This window comes from Aulostomus chinensis, chromosome 11 (genome assembly GCF_037954235.1).
Source record: "Aulostomus chinensis isolate RoL2024-O1b breed Wild chromosome 11, RoL_Achi_v1.0, whole genome shotgun sequence".
Taxonomy (NCBI): Eukaryota; Metazoa; Chordata; class Actinopteri; order Syngnathiformes; family Aulostomidae; genus Aulostomus; species Aulostomus chinensis.
The window spans coordinates 2,588,641-2,608,321 of NC_141330.1; the positions used below are offsets into that span (position 1 = coordinate 2,588,641).

At 46.8% G+C, this 19,681-nt stretch overlaps 1 protein-coding gene and 1 long non-coding RNA gene across 4 annotated transcripts; both read left to right on the plus strand.

Annotated features, from left to right (window-relative positions):
* The first annotated feature begins 1,183 nt into the window (after positions 1-1,183).
* Positions 1,184-6,301, plus strand: LOC147252836 (uncharacterized). Of its 3 annotated transcripts, none has more exons than XR_015118395.1 (4): positions 1,184-1,795; positions 4,785-4,942; positions 5,260-5,325; positions 5,939-6,301. It is a non-coding gene; the product is annotated as an uncharacterized LOC147252836 (long non-coding RNA). The 3 variants fall into 3 exon arrangements; XR_015118394.1 differs by lacking the exon at positions 1,184-1,795 and adding an exon at positions 4,169-4,395; XR_015118393.1 differs by lacking the exon at positions 1,184-1,795 and having other exon boundaries at positions 4,554-4,942.
* Positions 6,302-7,720: 1,419 nt separating this feature from the next.
* On the plus strand, positions 7,721-18,209 carry LOC147252837 (cortexin-3). The gene is made up of 2 exons (XM_086217064.1): positions 7,721-7,961; positions 15,816-18,209. The coding sequence occupies exon 2, from the start codon at positions 15,892-15,894 to the stop codon at positions 16,141-16,143; it is 252 nt and encodes an 83-aa protein (XP_086073190.1). The 5' UTR covers positions 7,721-7,961; positions 15,816-15,891; the 3' UTR covers positions 16,144-18,209.
* The last annotated feature ends 1,472 nt before the right edge of the window (positions 18,210-19,681 follow it).

A 19,681-nucleotide genomic window follows, 5' to 3' on the forward strand; every position in this document is an offset into this window, starting at 1 on the left:
AATTACATCATCTCATCACCAGCATCTGTGATTACAAGAAAAGAGAATTGAATACAGTTTTTATCATTATGCAAGCCCACATAACAGAGTCAGAGTCATCAAGAAAACCTGCATTAATTGGCCAAACGAGGGGACGGCTGAGGCAGGTCCGGTGCCATGGATACGCGTCTGTTCTTGTATTCTTCTACATTTCCAAACCGTTGGTGTTCCACTCGCAGCACCAGCACTCATCATTTGTGGACTTGCCTCTTGTCATCTTCCAGTTCACTTCAAATAAGCCCCCCTGAGTCCCAGACTGTTCTGTGCGGTTTTCTGCTGCTTCAAATCCTTCGCTCTCTGCCACCCCCGGAGTCATCATCCACTCATTCAATGGCTCTCTTTCCCAGCTGGTTGTTCACAGCGTTTGCTCATTAACCAGCGGCTCTGCTCCCTGGTCAGCTCCTCTCTCTTTCTTTGTCAACCATCTTATCTGCTCCTCTGCAGCAGTTTCTTTTGTACAGTGTTGGTCCCTTGCTTCTCTGCCAGCTAGTCTGCCCTCCGCCTCTCGCTCAGATAACCTTGCTTCTGTCTCCCAGTGTGAACAACTCCCTGTCAGACCCCCTGTCCTCCTGCCCCCGTGTTCTCCAGCAGTCAGGTTCCTTCAGGTATTGTGTCCCCATTGCTCCCTCGCTGCCGGGGTCTTTCTATGCTTCAGCCTCAACGTGTCCATTTCTCCACACAGGTGCCGAGTATCTGTCAGGCAGAATCTCTGGAACCCCTGGAGGGCAGAGGGCTTTTTGCTGGGCTTAAATAAAATAAATAGAATTTTGAAAAATTCTGAGAATTTGTGGGAAAAAAAGTCCCCTGAGTCTGAAGGCTGAACTGAAAAGATTTCAGTGGTCTGTATCACCATCTCTGAAACATCCTCCAGACGTCTCTCCAAACATCCATACGGACACATGGATGACCTGAAAACATATTTGGAGTTCAAAGGTCAAGGACTCCTACTGATCAGTCTCTTCACCGACTCTCACAAATTTTGCCCGAAAACCTTTTTTGTCTGACCCTCGTCACGGATCTGTGCCTCTGTCAGCATGTTGGCGCGGCTCAGAGGGTTATTGGTTTAATCTCCCGCTCCTCCAGAGACCGTGTCCACGTGTCCACGTGTCCTCCAGCTGGACGCTGAGCCCCTAACGATGCCCAGATCAGAGCCCTGCATGGCAGCCAACAGTGAGCGTGTGAGTGAGGCGACATTGCAAAGCAGTTCAAGTGCAACGGTGGAAAGGTGCCACTTAGATAGAACCCATTTACCATCCGAGCCCAAAGATGTGAGTGTGTCTGAGCAGGACCGTGGGGCAGGCAAAGTGAATCTCTCAGCCCCGGGGAATCAGGCAGCGTTCCACTGCATCTGCAGGGAAATGTAACTCCTTGCTTTGGACAACTGGGGGCATGACCCACAAGTCACAGCATGACGGAAGCCAGGCGAGTCCTTGGTGTAACTGTTGCTACTTGATGTCATGGCCTCTTTCTCCCACCAGGTATGAAAGTTCAGAGGGGAAAAAAAACCCTTGATTTACAAAGATGAAGACCAGGCAGTGTCACGATGTGGCATCATGGGATGAGAACGTGATCTATTCTTCTACTGCAGAATCAAAGCAGGAACGGGGGGTGGGGAGCAATTGTGGAAAGTGGCTTGAGAAGAGGAGCCATGTTGTGAGAGGAGACAATGAAGGAGAGGAATGAGAGACGGCTAGGAGGGGAAGGTACAACCAAAGATGTTTCTCCTCTCCACCCACAGCCACCTTGACACAGCGAGGTAGGATTTACAAAATGAAAGGACAACTCAGCTGTTGAGAGCTATCGAGTGGTGATGAGTGGAGTTGGCAGCTGTTACGCTGCTGGCATCAGCATCAGGCAGCGTGTGTTGGCTGCGAGTTTTGGCGTCGTGCCTTCTTCTTTGTCTCTGAGGGTGCCAAGATGACAACGTGTGTGATGTTCGTATGTATTAGGGTTACTGAAGTTACGACTGGCCTTGTTGGACAAATGGATATCTGCTTCTAAGTGACAGAGCTCTGATTTTACTCAGCCAGTTTTCGACAAACTGCAAAGAGCTTTGCTTGATAATCTCCTCACCCAGCCAGTGGCGACACGTGTCCAGATGCAAATTAGGTCACGTTCGTTTGAACGTAGCGCTGCCCAAGCCTTTGATCATTTCTGGTTTTGTTTGGCAAACAGCCCACATCCCTAAGATGTTCAGTTCACTGATACGGAACAGTCGGCCTCCGATTCTTATACTTGAAAAGCTGGAACCAGCAGATGACGCAGTCATCCGCTTGGTGGATGAGAGTAGCATGTACCAGCGAAGAATCCATTCAATAATGTGGCAAATGAGTCACAGCGCCACCTGGTGGCAATAGGTAATGACATATTTTTACATGTTGATGTAACTCCTGGGACAACGGTGATTTTTGGTTAAATGACAGGACCATGTTTGACAAATTTAGAGGAATCTGTAGTCACTGGACTCCATGTGGTCAGATCTTCCTGAAACTTCTTTGCGGCCTGAAGACATCTACAAGCTGAGAGGAAGTCCTGGTGCCACCTTGTGGTTACAAGAAGGAAGTCAGGGGTAACAAACATTAGACATCAAAATGACACCGGTAGGCTGCAACACAGTGAACACTGTTTGTTCTCTGGTGCCACCTAGAGGTCACAGGAAGTGATATTTGCATTCATCTTAATAAAATATTCTGACATCACCAAGGTTTCTCCTGGTCCATCATTCCGTTGGATCGTAAAGGGAACATTTTAATATCCTTGGGAGTCCACATTTAGTGTCATTTTTTCTGAAGTTCAGTCTAAACTCCAAGACTTTCAGAGTCAGGTGTCAGAGTGGTTGTGCTGTTGGGCTTCTTCAGTCTCACGCTGCTGTCGTGCTCGTGTGACGCACGACGAATGCACAACCAACCTGACGAGGAGATTAGAACACTTTGACCAAAAAAAAAATGGTGCAATTCAACAAAGGTGGCTGCGAGGCAGATCGAGTCCGTTCCTCAGATGTGACGTGTTTGTTCTGTTCATGCAAAGAGGGAGGGTAAAAATAGCTCAGCTGGGATTTACACGAGCCCAGCAGACAGTCGCGGTGCGGTCGCGCCAAGGAACACCGACGGGCCTTTAATCTTCAGAAATCTTAATGACGTCAGACAGAGCACGCCGCTCACGTTCAGAGCAGCGGACTGTTCAACAAATCAGCTGATAAAAGACCTAAAGTTGTCAGAGCAGGAAAAACAAACCTTAGGATTTATCACTCCTGCTGCATTAATAATATAACCAGCTTAATATGGCGTGTGTGTGTGTGTGTGTGTGTGTGTGTGTGCGTTGAATGCTACACTTGCTGCCCACCTGCCTGTCACTGAGCGTGGAGCGTCTTCCATCTCACCGTCTCCAGGGTGCTCCAATTACATGCCCAGTCTGTTTAAAACTGTCAGCGCGTCTGCTGCGGCGGCGGCTGGTGATGAGCGCAGACGTCCTGTATCTACCTGGACTGGAGGATCTGCTGCCTCGAGCACCAATTCTTGCGGGGGTTTTTGTTTCAGATCCATAAAAATAGAGGCAAACATCTTCATGTCTGCTCTAGATACAGACGGTCATGGAGGGATCCAGGGTGGCTGACCCTTAAGAATTCAAAGGCCCCACCCCCCCAACCCCCAAATAAAGAACAGAATGATGCCATTTTTTCCTGATGGAGCAGAGCTGAGGGTTGCTTTCCCACCAAGTTTAAGAATCTCGCCGAGGACCAACCTGAACACGTAAGGCTGAATATCAACTTTAGCTGGAAATCAATTTCCTTTGTCTGGCTGCTGAATGTTTGGATGCGTCTACACAGAGGAATCAGAGGAGGCAGATATTGATCTCCTCCCAGCTGAGGAGGGAGGCAGCGAGTGGAACGCAGGCCAGCCCTCAGTGGATAAAACATCATCTCACAAGAACGTCTTCATTAAGCTTCAGTCGTAATGAGCGTCTGCAGCAGCTGATGAGAGACGATGAGCACATTTTTAGATGTTCAGTCAGTGATTCTAGGGATTAGTTCTCTCATATCTGTTTGCACGAGTGTGATTATGTCACTAGGAGGTCATTCTTGATGGCGTTTCTGGCTCCCTGAGTTTGAAGGCGTTTTTATTAAGTAATTCCTATTTATGTCATTTTTTTTGTCCGTTTGAGCTCAACGAGAAGCCAACACTCACCGCTGCGGCCCGGGGCTACTGCTGCGGCTTCATCGTATCCTCCCAAATACCCCGCTGAACCAGCCGTGAAACAGCCGTGAAACAGCCGTGAAACAGCCGTGAAACAGCGTCTCCATTCAGCAGCCTCCAACCTGAGCCTGCTGCCTCCAACCCTGAACCTGCTGCCTCCAACGTGAGCCTGCTGCCTCCAACCTGAGTCTAATGCCTCCACCTCCAAGTGCATTTTTTTTTTACCCATTGTTGTCAGTGGACTTCTGGGGAGGACTGTTGTTTCTGTAGTAATAATGATAATAATAATAATAATAATAATAATAATAATATCTCTTTTAATTGACCTGAGTTTCAGCAAACAAGTTTAAAAATGTTCAGAGGGAGGAAATGAATGGCATGATTTTTTTTTGTGGTTTCATTAACGTGCAGATGCACAGGAAGACACAGGATTGTGAAGGCGTGCGTCCACAGCAGCGAGAGAAGAGCAGGCGTAAACACACCATTTTTACATGTAGACAAGAGTGTACGTGTATGAACAGCAATGATAACAACACATTTGTATCGCCTCAGAGCGCCGTGATGTCCCACGTTTAAGAGTGAAGTGGTGCAGCAGCACCAGTTTGTCCTCTGAAGGTGGAGCTGAGGACCGGGAGACTGACACAGCCGCACCAGCAACCAATCATCTACCATGGCTGTCACAGCCGTCCAATCAGCAGCTGCCCACCCAGGTTTTCACCTCTGTATGATATACTTTGTGTTGTACATGTGTATTTTTATATATTGTAAGTTTGTGAAAGATATTTTCAAATCAGTAATGTTCCATTCTAGTGTTACTTTTTACCGGTGAAATGATTCGGCTCACGATGAGGTAGCAAAGTGATGCTTCACCTCCTTCTGTTTTGTACGGCGTTCAGAAAATGCCATCGCTAACGGAGACCGAAGATTAACAACAGCAAAATTACACAAAACATCTATTTCCAATCCCTCCAGTTCATAAACTCATCCATTTATAATGTCAACCCGAATAATTGTTTGTTTTTTTTAGGCTCAACACATAACAAATGCTTCTGAGTGACCACGACCTCCAGGCCTAGACCAGCACATGGTGACGGTTCGTCCCTCCTGCCTGTTCTCCTCTCCACTGCTACGGTCACAGGGGAACAAAATCTCCTGTTTGTACAACCCTCTTTAATTCCGTGTACTAGCTTAGCGGTGATGACATTTAAAGGGTAAAACGACTTAATTTAACCATCGAGGGACTCTGCCATTACGTTAACGAGTAGAAGTTAAGTGTCTAACCACAATAACATAAAGGACTTGTGCTGTACAGGATGGATTTATTGACGAGAAGATCTGTAAAATACAACAAGCAGATTTAATGTGCACGGACGATGTTAAGTGGCCCTTTGAGGCTCCACAGATCTGCTCCAGGCAACCAGCTGGTCGGGTCCAGCTGAAGCGGTTTGGTCTGAAACGACTGGATTTTTCTCCCTCTGGTTACATTTCGGCACAAAAATACATCGTTAGATTTAAGAAAAGGTCGTGGTTTGGGTTCAAATGAACCTCTTTTGATAGAAACGGGACCATCTGACTTCCATGGTGTCATAATTACTACGGCCACTAGATGGCATCTGTCCTTCATACATGAGTGGAGGAGGATCAAGCTGGTCTCCACCATGCAGAGTTTTATTGTATAGATTTGGAGGCTGTGATTTGTATTGCAGGGGCTGGTGTGGCTCGGTGGTAGCATGGCCGTCTGAAGGGTTGCTGGTTCGATCCCCACTCCCCCCGGTGACCATGTCCAAGTATCCTTGAGCAAGATACTGAACCCAATTGCTCCTGATGGCCCTGCGATGGACTGGCGACCTGTCCAGGGTGAACCCTGTCTCTCACCCAATGTCAGCTGGGATAGGCTGCACCCTCGACCCCTAAATGGATGAGCAGTATAGAAACTGGATGGTATTTTTATTGCACTGCGCACAATCTCCTCAATAAGAATAACATGTATGAGTATATTTACATTTCTTTTAAGAAAAGCTGAACATTGATCATCTGTTATTGATTAGACAGTCACGCGTCTCATGTGTGGAGAGCATGAATGTGACCTTTGTGAGTCCTGGGTGGATCACTGCCTCTCCTCCATCTGCTGCAGTCACTGTGGAGTTCCAGCAGGTGGAGATGCTGCACAGCTCATGACGGGTGACAGCATTGGGGGGGGGGGGGGGGGGGGGTACGTTACGTAACACCAGCCGCTCTGCACAGTCACCCTATGACCCCTTCATGGCCCGTCACACCCGGCCAGGGCTCCGGGGAATCCGCGTCTGTCAGGAGGAGACAGGCAACACGCTGCAGCCTGTCAGGGAAGCATTCAAGGATGAGTGCTTTGTACGGGGGACGCCCGTCACACCTTCATCCATAAACTGTCACAGCCTGCACCCAGGCAGCAAGTCTGTAGGCTGGGAGGTCTGTGTGTGTGTGTGTGTGTGTGTGTGTGTGTGTGTGTGTGTGTGTGTGTGTGTGTGTGTGTGTGTGTGTGTGTGTCCGTTTGTCCCTGGAATGATCTGGATAAAACTGAAGACGTCATTTGCTAAAAACATCATTCTTTATTCTCTTGTTGTTGTTGTTGTTGTTGTTGTTGTTGTTGTTGTTGTTGTTATTATTATTATTAAATAATAACACTAACTCAGATATTATCTAGAAATGTAAAATGATACAAATTAGTTTGAGTTACTTGATTAAGTCGATTTTAAAGTTCTTTTTTTCCCCAATTAGTAAGTTTCAATGTGTCTGAGTTTTTAGAGCAGCTCCTGCCCCTCAAAGGCGTTCTCTCTGCTGCGTCCTCACGCCCATGTTGGCCTCTTAAAAGACGTCTGGTACCGATCAAGGTTTTCGTTGCCGATGTGAAAACATTTCAGATTAAGAACCGGATGCTCCGAGGGAGACGAGCAGAGGTCCGCGTTGCTCCTGGGAACGAACAAGCGCAGGCCTGAGGGCAGGCGTTCTCCGTCACGTTAGGTTCACGTTCACACCTTAAATCTGCGGTGGCACACGCGCTAAACGTCAACCAGTCACTCCATGAAATATTTTGCATTTTGAGAACTTTATTAATGTTCATTAACTGACAGCAGCTGCGGTGACATCCCCTGATGGGCAGAGATAGTTCAGGGTGTGTGAGGGCGGCGGGGGTCCGGGTGACACTCGTGAGGCCGCGGGAGCTCCTGAACGGCTTCTTCGAAAAAAATCAAATCAAATAATTGAGTTGAGATTAAATCTGTGCCATGATTCCGATGGCAGGGGACATTTGGGGAGCTCTCTCTCTCTCTCTCTCTCTCTCTCTCTCTCTCTCTCTCTCTCTCCCCCCCCCCCCAATTGACTTGCACTACATGGCACCCACCTTGAGGATTGCTATGGCAACAGGTTGCCAATAGCGACGGGGTACCACACTACATCCCTGTCTGAGGAGATTGTGTGTGTGTGTGTGGGGGGGGGGGGGGGGGGGACAAAAACAAGAGAGCAACAGCAGAGAAGGAGGAGGGAAAGGAGGAGCAGGAGGAGGAGGAAGAGGTCTCCGCGAAGAGGTTCTCCTGCCAGCAAGTGACGAACCCGCGGGCGGAGAGGACGCAACTGATCGCTGCGAGCGAGCGGCGGTGCCTGTTGGTTGGTTTGTTGCCCGCAAACAGAGTCCGGATCTACAGGGATGGAGAGCCGGCGCTGACTGAGTCCTGCCGTCTCCCCTGATAACAACAGGTTAGTGTCTACGGTCACCGGAGCCCCCCAACACACACACACACACACACACACACACACACACACACACACACACACACACACACACACACACACACCAGCCTCACTAACGCCTACATGTCGTCGTTTTTGTGGGGACGGTGTGTGCTTGTGTGTGTGTGTGTGTGGGGGGGGGGGGTGTCACACGCATGCACGCGTGTTCAACCTCGCTTCGTGCCGGCATAGAAGAGTTTTATTGAGGAGGTTTAAATGGCGGCTCAACATTTTGCATGTCGAGAATTCCTGCGTAGAAACCGCGGGTGTGTCCACCTTTGGTCGGGGGGAAGGTGCACGCACTTCTCTATTGATGGGGGGGGACAATGAAACTAGAGGTGCAGCGGTCCTGCAAAGAGAGCATTATGATGCTTTCCTGCATGTGCGGGACTTGTTCTGATGGTCGCACTGGTTTGACTGGGGAGTATCGGGACCCACCAGTCTCGGTGCTGGTGCAGGAACAAGCGAGGTGTCAGAATAAAGACAGAACCACCAGACGGCTGCACCAGTTCTAATCCGGCGTGGTTGTTGGAACAGTGAGTGTTGCACAGCCGTGCTGTGTACGTGTTGATGTCCACTCTAACAGGTCCACGTCCCATTTGCAAGTATTTTTGGGTCTCATTTTAAAACTCATTGTCCTGTTTTGAGTGATACGTTGACATAAATAGATTATTAGATGTTGTTATTGTGTAATGTCATTGTTTTCATAATTAAATTGTTTAAAAAAATCATCCTTAACTTCTTATTCTTCCTGTCTGACTGGAAGTGTTAGCTCACAATTAAACATGTAGTGATGTAACGTTGTCATTAGTGGCCGCTTTACGAGCATCTCCACTGCTGTGTGGTAGAAATCTGAGGTTACGGCGTCGTGATTGATGAGCCAAATCCCCCCCACCCCACCCCTATAGGCCCCTTTACCCCGTCTTTCCTGAGGTGGTCTGAATTCTCCCCCCAGTCATGATAAAGAAGCCCGAACGCACACTCGCTCAAAGCCTGACTGGCACTGGACGGTGACTCCATTCTCATTATTGAATTTTGGCTCCCAGCGATCGTGAAAAACAAGACAAGTGAGATGAACTGATAATCGTGTCGCGTTCTGGTGGCGTTCTCGTTTCTACAATCCGGTTTGTGATACGGTTTATGTCCTCTTTCCGCCCGTCACACCGCGGTATGGCCAAGGTTCGGTGAAGGCACATAAAGATGTGATTAGATTGTGTTTTGGGTCTTTTAACACTTTTCCTTGGTCATAATCACGACAGCCAGCCGAAGGCATCTGTCACTTGAAGTAATTCTTCACCCAGAAAGTGCATTTTGCCCTTCAGGTACTCAATAATACTTTCTTGAGTTCACGTACACGTTTGAATTACGTCTTGGTGACACGAGAACACAGAAACTTCCATCCGACTACCAACAACGGAAAAATGAGCAGAAATGTCAATTTATCAACTCTCAAGTGCGTCGCTCGGTGTAACCCGCGCCTTCTTAATCCAGCCGTGCGCTTGATGATCCACAAACGCTCTGATTGAGCCAGAACGACCTGCCTAGAACCCTTTGCTCAGTGCCAATCTTAGAACCAATCGTTTGTGTCTGACTCCGGGACTTCCTGTTCTGTCCGCTGCCCATTGTTTACAGTCCGTGTGGCAACTTGAGAAGTTTTCACGGTTGAAAGACAGCAAATACCAGCGGGTCGTTCCAAACGTAGCCAGTTTACACTCAGGTGACATTTTAAAACCGCTTCAGTGGCTTTGCTATCATCAGACGGCGGCCATTTCTCCAACCTTGCGCTTCGACCAAGGCCAAGGCACATGGAAGCAGCAGGGCGCTCAAACCTGATTGGTCAAAGTTACTCAGACAGAGAACGGAAACCAGAAGCTTCCCCGTCCCAAGCTGCTCGCTCTCATCTACAGGTTCTATATTTATATGCAGTTTATACAGATTATTCAACTGAGTTCATTCCCTTGCACTTGTTCCTGGAGTTAATCTAAGAGTTAGCTGGGGTTAGCTGTAGTTAGCTGGGGTTAGCTGTAGTTAGCTGGGGTTAGCTGGGGTTAGCTGGAGTTAGCTGGGGTTAGCTGTAGTTAGCTGGGGTTAGCTGGGGTTAGCTGGAGTTAGCTGGACGTCTTTTTGGTTTGCCTATGCCGAACTCATAGACTCCCATGACCTGGATGACTAAGAACCTTCACCGACATACTGTTACTGGAAGTACTACAATCTGTGACTACTTGAAAGGCAAACTACATCATGTGGGTGAAGTATTACTTCAAATGTCAAACAGCTCTGGAACCCCCGCTCCCTGCTGCAGAGTCATTCTTAGGATTAAGATGAGGATTTGTCAAACAGCAGCTTCAGTTTGTGAATCCGGTTCTGTGCCCGTTGGTGCTGTACTGACTCCCTCGTCCTTTAACGCTACTCGACTCATAAACCAGGGGGCGTGTGGTCACCGTGGTGCTGGGAGGTTGTGGTGACCTTGTGTATTGTCCGTGAGATCAACCTGGATTGTTTTCACTCTGCATCTTCACTTTATCCTGTCGCTTCTCTCAGGTGGACAGTTTCTCTTCCTACAATGAGGAAAGTCTTTGCAAGAAGAGGAACGATTTTTTTTAATTTTTATTGTCAAGGATTCAATTTAGGGACTGCAACCAAGCGAAGTCGATACGTGTTGTGTTAAATAACAGTTATTTCAGCCCAGACTTCAATAGTCATGATTGATTTTCGCCGTGATCAGGGATCCCTCACCTTAACCAAGACAAATGAATGTCCAAACTCCAAACCAAATCTGACCTTAAAACTAAGCCTCGCTCCTTCAAAATGCTCTTTAAAAGTGTCTCAGGGAGGAAAGACGGAATAAAACGTCCTCATTGTGATGTGTCTAAGCTTACACACTCTCCGTCTACAGATTAGATCAACTTTTCACTTCAGTGTAATTGGCTTCGTTTCTAAATTTGTCTCCTCGCCCTCGTTCACTTGTCAGTTTTACTCTCATGGTTTCGTCTCCTCATGACAACCATCAGCGCTGGTACAGTTGGCACAAAATAACTTCAGCCGCGCTGGTCACTTTCTGAAATCCAGCATCTGGAGGCTATTTCAGGGGCTGTGGAATTATTTATCCTGCAATGTAGCTGCTGATGAGCAACGCGGATAGACAGGGAGAAGGAGCTTATGCTTTTGAAATGGAAAGCAGAAGGTGCTAAAGTTGTCGAGGGAAGCTTAAATGTTTAGTATATCTGTGTAAGGCTGTCAGAAAAGCAGCCCTGAACTCTGAGCAGTTAGTCACAGAGCTGCTGATGATGTAAATGTTGAGGCTTTGAAGTGCATTACATAAGCCTCCAGCAAATAGCGATGTGGCGTGTGGCCCAAAGGGCTAATACTCACTAACCTCGCTGTGTCATTGAGAACAAGCAGACAAGATTATAATTTGACAGTAAAAAGCAGCGTACAAAGAAAAATAGCCCCCTTATTTGTCATTTTTCACAGTGAGGGCAATGAATCACTGCTGTGAAATATAATTTTTGAGTTTTAAGTGTGATGGATTACAGGCGGCCGATCAGCGAGGCTGAACGCCGGCTCTCTGTCTCTCCGGAGACTTGATTCGAGATTCTTTAGGCAGTTCTCTTGGCCGTCTTGTCACTTCAAGCCATCTCGTGTTGCCTGACTCCGTGATGATGACAACAAAGATGATGGAAGCACAACAGAAGATACGATCAAGGTTAGGCTGGGTGATGCAAACATTTCTCAGAAGAGATAGATAATCTAGTCAGGATCTAATTACGCTGAAAATTACGTGAAGGCGCTTTAATGAGCCTTCCTTTGTATCGTCTTGTATCTATTTCCTCTAATAAGATTGTACTCTGCAAACCGAGCTTCAAAAGGCTTCTTATAATCCTATGAACATAAATGTGTCCGTTTCAAATGGGCGTTACAAAAACACGTCCGTGAGACGCCGGTTTAGAGGCTCTGAAATCAACAAACCTGATGACGATGACACTGAAAACTCTGACAGCTGGTGCCAAGTTTGCCCTCAGCTCATGCTAAGGAAGTTAGCATTTCCTCATTGCTTACAGCAGGCATAGGCACCAAACTTTCTGCTAGTATATCTCCTCCTGTTGTTTTGGAGAAGTGCCTCGTTGTTTGGATTGGCTGCAAATTGTACTGTTAAAAATCTCTGGATGGGGGGGGGGGGGCTTTCTATGCACATGTCAGATGTTCTTTGTTTTTTTTTAAGCTGTCACGTTAGCCTTGGTCTTAAAGGAACACGCCGACTGATGGGGAAATATATTGTCTGTCATTTTTAGTGCCTGGCAAGCAGATAAATCTCCTTCTCTCCTCTCTGGTGCATTTCAGAGATCCAGACCTCCACTGGACAGCTGGTTAGCTTAGCTGCAGCAGCGGCTAGCAGAGGGGACAGCAGAGGAAAAAAAAAAAAGGTCTCAAAAGTCATCAGATACACATTATTCTAAAATTTGCCTGCATTAGTAGGCAAGTCAGGGAAGCAGTTTGAGAGGAACCACTGACTGTCAGGGGCCAGCTCTCGTCTGTGGGTCTGTAGCTCCACGTACAGAGAAGAGAAGAGAATCGATCATCGATTTATTTCCCCAACAGCTGGTGTGTTCCTGTGGATGTCTCCGGTGTCTCAGGAACATCTAGGAAAGGTCAAACACAAGCACTAACAGAATGTTCTGCAGGAACACTTCTCAGGCCAAATTTAACGCCATAACTCGAGAACCCAAGGGATGCTCGTAACACCTTTTGTTAATTCCTAGTCTTACTGTAAGTACTGCTTTTATTAATGATGCTGGACTTACAAGAATGTACAATTTGACTGGTGGGTGGAGTCATTCAACTGGGATCACATGACACATGATGTGGCGGTGGATGGGGGGGGGTCACACTGAAAGGAGACATAAAACGGGGGATGTAAGGTCAGGAGTAAAGTGGGTTTTCACACGCATGCTCGTGTTGCTCTGACATCCAACTCGTCCGCAGAAGTCACTGAGCAGGTGAAGAAAAAGGGTTGATGTCCACTAAAATCTGACAAATAACAACACTGAGCAAGAAAAAACAACAACATTGGATAACTCAGAGGGGCGGCGTGGCTCAGAGGTAGGGCGGCGTGGCTCAGAGGTAGGGCGGCGTGGCTCAGCGGTAGGGCGGCGTGGCTCAGAGGTAGAGTGGCGTGGCTCAGCGGTAGGGCGGCGTGGCTCAGCGGTAGGGCGGCGTGGCTCAGAGGTAGGGCGGCGCGGCTCAGAGGTAGGGCGGCGTGGCTCAGCGGTAGGGCGGCGTGGCTCAGCGGTAGGGCGGCGTGGCTCAGAGGTAGGGCGGCGTGGCTCAGAGGTAGAGTGGCGTGGCTCAGCGGTAGGGCGGTGTGGCTCAGAGGGAGAGCGGCCGTCTAGCATCCGAAGGGTCGCTGGTTCGATCCTCACTTCCCCCGGTGACCATCGTATAGATGATGACAGCATCTGAAAGAGGCCTTCACTCAGCGAGCGAGTTTGCACAGCGAGAGGAAGAGCATCAATCGATGAGGAGTCCTGCTGTTTGCTTTTGCAGCCTTTTTGTGCGGACAGATGATGCACGGCGAGCTGCAAGCTGTTGCTCCTGCTCAGCCTCCATTTTAGTCGTGTTTATTTTGTGAATTTTCATGAGAAAAGGATCCCTTTGGCAGCTGAATCTGACTGCACGCCGTCTGATTATTCTTGCAGCGCAGTTTGATGGTTGATCAAAGTGCATTGCTCAGGAAAAAAGAAAGGGAAGGAGTCGTTACAAGAAGGCATAATTTAATAAATGCACATAGAGGCTTACCAGAGGCTCCTGGACGACCAGAGGACTCCAGTTAGTTTTGACCTTGATTTACTGTCAAGCATGGATTATCAAACATGTCCCACAATTCTGGCGAGTTGAAGAAGGCCCGTGGAGATGTCAGAGGTCACCGAGGTGTGCTGGCGCTAACTCACCGACATTCACTTGTCAGCGCCTCAGTGTGAGCAGAGCGGGTGGAGTGACATCAAATTCAAGCTCCAGGAATCCAGGCAAGATGCAACTGGAGCTTTATTGTTTCAAAATCCCCAGAGGAAAATATGCGCTTGACCTTGCTAACGTGTGGTGAAGTCGAGCCGACGCCCACGTATGTTTGTTTACCAAATTTAAAATCAGGGTCAAATAAAATGCCAGTATTCTTAGCAGGAGTTTTAAGATATCCAGAGGTATAAAGTTGCAGAATTCGGTACGCCAGCCATCAGGCAGCAGAAAACAGGCGACCTCTGACCTCACCGAGTTCAGCCTTGTCGTCTGCTGTCACATGTCACAATTTTTATTTATTTTTTTGTTGCCAGTTACAGCAAACATTTAGTGCTTTTGGAAATTGTCCATTCTGGGCTACTGAACAGTGGCCTCCATTAAAGGGCCTCGGCGTGGATTTAAAAGGCTAATTTAAATCTAATGAAAAAACAGTGACTCCCATGAAGGCCCAGTTATAAATACCCCATTAAATCTCCCTGCATGGATCCCCTAAATCCTCTGCGTGGGTCCTTTTAACAGACCCAGCCATCGCAGCTTCCACCTGTAGGCTCTGTGCATGGCATGAGCTGGGAACTGGATCGGGTTTTAAGTTGTTTTTATGCTTTTAACCACTGTGACAATCTTGTTTTGCTGGTACAATTTTATTTCACATCATGTAAGGGCTGCATTAAGCTGCCGCGGGACCCTCGGGCAAAGATGAGCTTCGCATAAACACCTCCACTCCCCCGACTCTTTGAATAAATGAAAGGATAAGGCTGGTTTTGTTCTCTTTTTTTAACATCCAACAAGACCAGCACCAATAATTCATTAATTCATCTCTTAATCCCTTCTGACTCCTCCAGACTAAATTTTAGCTCTCAGCCACAAACCCATTTTCTCCAAAGACACAACTATAGATGATAAATGTATAGTTTTGTTTTGAAAAGCTGGTAAGTTTTAGTAGTAATTACTCATTGATCAAAATAATTAATAGGACATTTGTAAAGATCATTTTCACATGTAGATGAACACTGATTTTGAGGTGTATGAGATTGTGGGATTGACACCATCTGCATTTCTTTCTTTTTTTTTAACAATAAGACAAATGCCTGATGATGCCAACAGTCTGAATTTCAGAATATGATCTCAGGTCTGCCGACAAGATCAGGCCGAGCAGGAGGCTAAAGCAAGAAGGAAGTAAAGACCCTCAACTTAATGCCTTGAAAAAGAGAAAACCCTCCTGGAAGCGGAGATGTTTCCCTCAAACCTGACAGCTAAAACCTTCATTTCTTCAGCTGAAACAGAAACTATGAACTCATTTCATGTTTAAGGACTTGCCCTCAGCCTACTGGTCATAGAACATTTTTTTCCTTCAAAGAATCAATAAACAAAAATGACCAGGATGTTGCAAAGCAGCAGGGTCCGCTACAAACGTAAATTTCACTTGCTCCAATCAAAATAACCGAATTTAGCCTGGTTATTTGAAGGCTGAGCAGGGTTCAAAATAGACAGGCAGCGCTTTAATGAAGCTGGTGACATACATAAGTGATGCCTCCAATGAATGTTGAATCACTGAAGGTGCCAGGAAACCCCTGAGATGCTGAAATTCAAGGCCAAAGATCCCACGAGCTTTTTACTCTCAAAGCAGGCTTTTCGCCTGGTGTCAGAAAAATTAGGCTCAAGTGGGAGTTCTGGTGTGAGACTCATTTAATTTCTCATTGTCTGTTGGTTCTTGAGATCTTCCCGGTTTAATTGATGACAACAATTTGGTGTATTGGTTTGTTGTGGAGTCGCAGAATCTTTAACCCGGGTGTCTGGATTCTCTCACAGGTCTCGCTGCTGAGTCCATCTTCCCTTTCAAAATCTTTAAGCAACCGACAAAGAGCTGGAGCCGAGACGGTCAAGCATGGATGTGCCCAGGATGGCTGAGGGCCTCTTCAGCAGCACACTGTCCTCGTCAGGTGGCGGCCATCACGTGCCTTCCTACCTGACGCTGGAGCAGAAGGCCGCCTTTGTCTTCGTGTTGCTGCTGTTCATATTCCTGGCCCTGCTCATCGTGCGTTGTTTCCGCATTCTGCTGGACCCCTACCGCAGTATGCCCTCGTCCAACTGGACAGACCACACCGAGAAAGACACATTCGATTATCGCATCGTCTAAGGAGACTTGAGGGGTGCAGAAATGAGAGAATGAATCAATGAAGGACTGATCTGATGCCTTTGCCCCCCCCCCCCTCCCCCCTCACCTCTGAGAAGAAGTGACTGTAGGTTCACCAGGAAAACAGAGAAAGAAATTTGTTGCCGGATTTTTGTCAAAATGAGCACTTAGCAAAATTCAACAGCTTCTCCCTGCCAAAACATTCTAACAAGCTCTTTCAATTACTGATCAAACCACCGTGACCCTGAGTCCAAATGTGGCACCGGAACCAGATCACGCATACCGCCCCTCCCCTGCCATCCGTTCTCTTGTGGACTACCTCGTTCCTCCTTCATCTCATGTGTGGAAGACTTCATGTGTTCTCACTTGTCTACAGGGTCAAACATCTGTTGAGATCCAAGCCAGTTGGAAAAATAACAGTGTTTACATCTTATCATGTTTACGTCCTTAGATTTTTATTGATAATGTAGACAATCAGTGTTTAAAATGTATGATGAAAAAAAAATATCAGTGAGTAAATAGCTGAGGTCGTCTAAGGGTCCTTCATTTAATTTTGTCTTAATTTCTGGACGGTTATGAGAGGTCCAAAAGATTTTGACAGCAAGTGAAGAGGAGTTTAATGCCTTATGTCTTTGTAAGATTTACTCTGGTGGTCCTCTGCTGTCAGGAAAGACCGTACGAAAGACGTATCAAAGTCGTGACGCAGGTTTAAAGGAACGCACAAACTTTTTGGGAAATGTACTTGTTGTTCATCCTCCCCAGAGCCAGACCAGAAGATAAATACCCTTCTCTCCCCTGTGTTGCGTCAGCGAGCGACAGTGCTAGTTAGCTTAGTGTCGTCTGTGTTGCACCGTCCGCCGCTGGATTCGAGCCCTGAACCACCAGCATGGAGGCTAAAACAATATCTGGTACTTCTGAGTAGTACTTCAAATGCACTACCGTAGTTACATTATCGACAACTGCAAAAGTGCATCTAATAACTTTAGACAGAGATATGCTAAAACATCCCATCCACTATGATTCAGTGTGCTAAGCTAACTAGCATGCGTGTTTCTTTGGGGACAATGGTAAATAAGTGCATTAACCAAAAAGTTGCAGTGCTGCTTGAATAATCACAAACTGGGGCATCGTGGTGGAAAGTTCTCCCTTTAATGTGCTAGAGGAGTTTGACGCCAGTGACGAGTTAACTGTTCTGTGTGTGTGATTAAAAAAACAACGACAAAAAAAAAAACTACTTGTCCTTTCAGTCACGGAGGGTCCTTTGGTGTCCAAGTCTTAGATGTCAAAAACCAAAAGAGGTATTGAAGAAAAAACGTTTACTGTGCTGTACCGTGTGCCTAATTTGGAGAAAAAAAAGATTAGATTCATGTATTAGGAAAAAGGAAGATAATGGGTTCATATTTTTGTCTTAGATGTAGTTTTTTGGTGTAGTGCCCATTTAAAAACAGCATTTTCCTGCCTGCAGTTGGTATATTGACAGTTGGTATGCCAGGTCTGCAGTGTTGACGACGGCGGTTTTCACATCAAGCCCTTTACAAACTGATGTTGTGGCTCTTTTGTTGGGCAACTTTTCAACTGTGCGCCTTATAGTGTAGATTGTTTACAGTATCATAGGTCGTGGAGACACTGGAGATCAGCCAGTCCCTGATGCTACGGTGTCTTTGCACTTCACGGAGATGTCATACAACCCACGGAAGAAAAAAAAAATAAAATAAAAGAGAGATGAAATGTTCTCCTTCTTTTGTTCCTGTCGGGACAGGAAGTGAACCCTTTTGATGACGTGATGTTCTTGTGATCTGCCGTGGCCTTTTCTCCTCCCCCACCATCTATCGCAGATGTTGTACAGAGGTGATGTTAGTTTTTTTCTTGCTTTTTTCATCTGCATGTCCTCCTTGCAGAGTCTCCTCTGTGTGCATGATCAATGGTGAAGTGCTTTAATCCTGATGTTGTTGCCGTGGGTCAGTTGCTCAAGCAGCTATTTCCTGTCTGTATTGGAGCCCTTTGTTTCGATCTGTTTTGCGCCCCCGAGTATCTGTTGTTTTTGTAATAAAAATGATCAGAGTGCACAACTGCCTTTTTAATGTGTTTTATTTCATTAGGTTAGGCGATGGAAGTGGCAGGTGCTGAGGACAAACAAAAAATTGATTCTTCTAAGTCACCCTGCCCTTTCCAAGGCGGCCTCATGCGCCCGAGGCCCAACACATTCTTTTTCACATTTTATCAGTGGCGGGCAGCGGTAGCCGGCAGGTGTCTCGATTGGTTTTCTGTGAAACCAGACACTTTGTCTGACCACACACACACACACACACCAGTCTCTAGGCTCCAGGCTCCAGGCTGCTCTTTGAGCCGAGACCCCGCAGAACGCTACACAGAATAACAATCTTCTCTCTGGCATCAACACTGAATACGCTGATATGCAATCATCCGCCACACACCTCCCCAACAAACACGAGGGGAGACACAGACAGATTGACCTGTGAATGTTGTTTTGCAACTAAATAGGTGCATCTGTTGGGTTCCTCATGTTATAATTCAGCTCATATTACAGATCTTATTTTTCAGGGAGGGGCAGGGAGCTGAAGCGGATCAGAATTCTAAGTGTGAGCTGATCCCGCCGAGGAGAAATGTGCAGTCCATGCTCTTTTGGATTATTATGTAAGACACAACCGACGTGTAGTTTGAAGTCTTTTCACTGTATGTTCATTTTTATAAGTCAGTATAGAGAAGTGGATGTCATCCGTAGCTGCTGTCACGCGGAGTCACACGGAATCATCAAGTCATTACTCTCCATCTCGGGGCTGACGTTGCCTCCACTCCCAAACCAATCACTGACAGATCTGTTCTGGGTCTAATGTCATTTTAAGCCGGCGCTGATGTTTCGTCTGTTTCGGTGCCTACAAAGTGGTTCTGCCGAAGCTCTAAAGAGAAAGTTCACCCAAAAATGAAGAGTCAGTCGTCGTCGACTCGCCCTTGTGCTGGTGGGAGGTCAGGGGAAGTTTCTCAGTTCGCAAGCGACTGCTGGAGTTTCACAGGTGGCGTGAGGCAGTAAACCTGCAAACAGTGGAAGTCGATGGAGACTGAATTTCCAAACACTAGGAAAAAAATCTTGGCATCAGTAACACTTCAGCAGTAGGGAGGCACTTCATGGTTTTATTATGCGTTTTTTTTATGTTTGAAAATTGGTCTCCATTTACGTCATTTTTTGGTCAGATTATTGCAGCAACTTTTCCTGTGCGTTTCTTTCGGATTCAAAAACCTGAACCGACCCTCCATCAGCGGGAAGGTGAGAAGATGACGACTGAATGTTCATTTCTGGGTGAAATATCCCTTTAAAAGTTGATTTCTAGTATTTTTCAACCAGGGCTGTAATTTCCTGTGTGACTGGGTTTAAAAAATGATAAATAGGGACCAAGATTTTGGAATTGTTCCAGTGTTGAGTGCATGTCAAAAGACCATTTGTACCAGAAATTAAATTTACTTTGTCACAGTTCCAGAGATTAGGTATTAAAAGTATGAAAAAAGAACCAGCTTCACATAAACG